This window comes from Zea mays, chromosome 7 (assembly GCF_902167145.1).
Source record: "Zea mays cultivar B73 chromosome 7, Zm-B73-REFERENCE-NAM-5.0, whole genome shotgun sequence".
NCBI classification, from domain to species: Eukaryota; Viridiplantae; Streptophyta; class Magnoliopsida; order Poales; family Poaceae; genus Zea; species Zea mays.
Window position 1 is genome coordinate 170416071 of NC_050102.1, and position 3306 is coordinate 170419376.

Here is a 3306-nt window from a genome sequence, read left to right on the forward strand (position 1 = left end):
CGCTGGGGCAGTCGGGCTCGGGCACCCGGCAGGCTCCGCCTGGTGCACTCTGTTCTACAACAACTGAACAACACCCGCGGCCGCCCAACCGCGCCGCTCCACGCCAACCAGCCTCCTCGTCCCTATCCACGGACCACGGCTATCCCCTCCCTCCCCGCTATAAATAGGCGCCGGCGCAACGGTCCGCTCCTTCCCCTCCTCCTCTTGTGCGCCCCCCCATCCCTCAACTCGCGCGCGCACGGCCGCATCCGCGGCACGCCGCGCCGCATCCCGTGCCCGCGCAAAACCGGATCCGCCGCCGCCATGGCGGTGGACCGCGTGGACGGCGAGGAGGCGTTCGAGGAGGTGGACCCGACGGGGCGGTTCGGGCGGTACGCGGACGTGCTGGGGCTCGGGTCCGTCAAGAAGGTGTACCGCGGGTTCGACCAGGAGGAGGGGATCGAGGTGGCGTGGAACCGCGTCCGGCTGCGGTCGCTGGCCGACCGCGACCCCGGCATGGTGGAGCGCCTCCACGCCGAGGTGCGCCTCCTCCGCTCGCTCAGCCACGACCACATCATCGGCTTCCACAAGGTGTGGCTGGACCGCGACGCCGGCGTCCTCAACTTCATCACCGAGGTCTGCACCTCCGGGAGCCTCCGCGAGTACCGCCACCGACACCGCCACGTCTCCGTCAAGGCGCTCAAGAAGTGGGCGCGCCAGATCCTCGAGGGGCTCAACCACCTCCACACCCACGACCCCTGCATCATCCACCGCGACCTCAACTGCAGCAACGTCTTCATCAATGGCAACAACGGCCAGGTAACATACATACGATCGCCTGTTGCCCCCTTTCTCGATACATCCTTTATTTCGTCAATTCTAGAGATTTTCGTCGTGTCCCAGCCGATCCTGTTCTATTCATTCAATTCAATCAGAACGCGGTAAGGCCAAAATTTTAGGGTTTTCTAATTATTAGCGAAAAATAGGATAGATTAGATATATATAAAATTTGAATTGGGTTCGTGTCTGGTGCTGGTCGTTGGCGCTGCTTGCTGGAGATGTACAATACAACGACCCGCGCATTAGGGCACTAGGGGATTGGTGGCGGGACCCTATTGTCGCCCTTTTTCGCTTCTTTTCTGTGACGAGCTGTACCTCTCTCTCTCTCTCCCTCCGCGCGTAAAGCCAGCGAGACAGAGAGATCTCACGAGCTGGATGGAGTCTGAGATATGCTCCTCCTGTGCGGGCTGCTCCTTTGGAATAAAGGAGAAGCCTCCCAAGGGATGCACGCTGGCGGGGAGGCGCGCTTTAATTTTGCTACGCTGGTTATATTGATACGATCGCTTTCTTGTTTAATCCAGCTAAGCTACCATAACAGCAGCAAGCAAGGAGCCGTCGGCGCGCGGGATTCCGCACGCGCTGCTTGCCTGCCTGCTCTTTTTTGTGTTGAAAACGCCGCGTCTGTTGGATGTTGCTTTCCATCCATCCATACACGAACGATCGATGCGTGTTCGACCCGCGCTGCCAAATCTAAACCGTGTGCGCGGCGGCAGGTCAAGATCGGCGACCTCGGGCTGGCGGCGATCGTGGACAAGACGCACGTGGCGCACACCATCCTGGGCACGCCGGAGTTCATGGCGCCGGAGCTGTACACGGAGACGTACACGGAGTCGGTGGACATCTACTCGTACGGCATGTGCGTGCTGGAGATGGTCACGCGGGAGGTGCCCTACGCCGAGTGCGGCAGCGTCGTGCAGATCTTCCACAACGTCACCCGGGGCGTCCCGCCCGCGGCGCTCAAGCGGCTCAAGGACGCCGAGCTGCGGGGCTTCATCGAGCGCTGCATCGGCCAGCCCCGGAACCGGCCCTCGGCCGCTGACCTCCTGCAGGACCCCTTCTTCAACGGCGTCCGTGGCGGGGACGACGACGACGACGCCGCGGCGCTCGCCGACGCCTCCAGCGTCGTCGCCGCCGCGCCCGTGCCGCGCCCCAGGAGCTACGTCGACGACCTCGCCGGGCTCCGGCTGGACTGACCTGACCGTCCCTCCCAGCGTTCTGCCTTTCATCAGTACCGGGATTCCGGCGCGTGTTAGACGTGTTTTATTAGAAGTGGATTCCTGGCCGGCGAGCGACTGCCTGCAAGTGTGTATAGATTATTGTTTATTTTTACGTCTCCCCGGCGATTGGCTAGTTTTCACTGTACCTGTACCAATAATTGTTGTTGGCTTTGCGCCAGATGAAGCGCTGTATTTGACTTTGCGTGCTGATTCTTTCAAACAGAGGTTGGTTGGCAAACTTATAATATTTCCCTGCGCTGAGCTGGATACCGCCATGGATGCAGTAGACGCGAGAGATGAGGGCAGCGTTCTGGCCTGTCTCTGCCGGGGGCCCTGGGGACATGGACGGCGGCAAGCCGAGCGTCGCCTACCTGTCACCTGAGCTTCTCGTCCCTTGACGCATCAGGAACATCATGGGCAGCCCGCAGCTGTGACTGCAAGCTGCAGACAAACTGTCAAGCAATCTTGCACAGGCACAGGCAGAGGCTGGATGTGCAATCCAGTTTATGAAGCCTTGTCGGCCATTGTCCTTACTGTTGTCCTTTGTTATGTTCATTCATGTGACATCTGTCACCTGTGAAAGCTGAAATCTGAAGCCTGAAGGGACCATCACGATTCACGACTTGTCTTTTGCAGGTCAACTGAGAAGCTTAAAGCATCGTTAACTCGGATAAACTATTGCCTGATCTGCGCGGTTTGGGCTAATCAGCTGGGATCATACCGGGTTGGGTGTTAGCTGGGCTAAGTTTGAGTGTTTGACTAGTTAGCTTGAGGCAAGTCCAAGAACAGCTCGAGTGGGCCGATTGAATGGCTCGCATATTTCTATCAATAGGCTGAGAGGTCATGACTCGCCCAGACAGAATTCAGGATAAACTCCCATACTCTACGTCTTGTAGACATTCTCTTACAACGCTGTCCGGCTGCTCGTTTCAGCAGCTGTCCTGCACCTAATGCTGGTAGCAATCAGCTAGCCGAACAACCGTTTGCCAAGCTGCAGCGCAGCAGCTGTTCTTCCAGCCGGAAAACTTCTTTTTATATATATAAATTTGTTTAACTTCTCTCCCAACATAGGAACGAAAAAAATGATCTGCTATCTTTTCTAAAAAACTGTTTCATCGAATATTTTTGAAACAACTTTAACTTCATTAGAGCATCTCCAAGAGGGACTCCTATAATTGGGGTCTAAAAAACAAAATTGGAACTGATTTAAGTTGATTGGGACCTACAGTTTTTTTGCAACTCCAACGGCAACTCCTAAACCCGTGTGGTT

The 3306-nt window shown here is 56.9% G+C and overlaps 1 protein-coding gene across 1 annotated transcript; it reads left to right on the forward strand.

Annotated features, from left to right (window-relative positions):
* Window positions 1-222: 222 nt before the first annotated feature.
* On the forward strand, window positions 223-2291 carry LOC100273338 (uncharacterized). The gene is made up of 2 exons (NM_001147779.1): window positions 223-798; window positions 1533-2291. The coding sequence occupies exons 1-2, from the start codon at window positions 304-306 to the stop codon at window positions 2010-2012; spliced, it is 975 nt and encodes a 324-aa protein (NP_001141251.1). The 5' UTR covers window positions 223-303; the 3' UTR covers window positions 2013-2291.
* Window positions 2292-3306: the final 1015 nt, after the last annotated feature.

Excerpts from the sequence above, each read along its gene's own strand:
- LOC100273338 (NM_001147779.1), top strand. The coding sequence starts at position 304 with ATGGCGGTGGACCGCGTGGACGGCGAGGAGGCGTTCGAGGAGGTGGAC. Across the intron at positions 799-1,532 it reads TCAATGGCAACAACGGCCAG|GTCAAGATCGGCGACCTCGG; the intron begins GTAACATACATA and ends GCGCGGCGGCAG.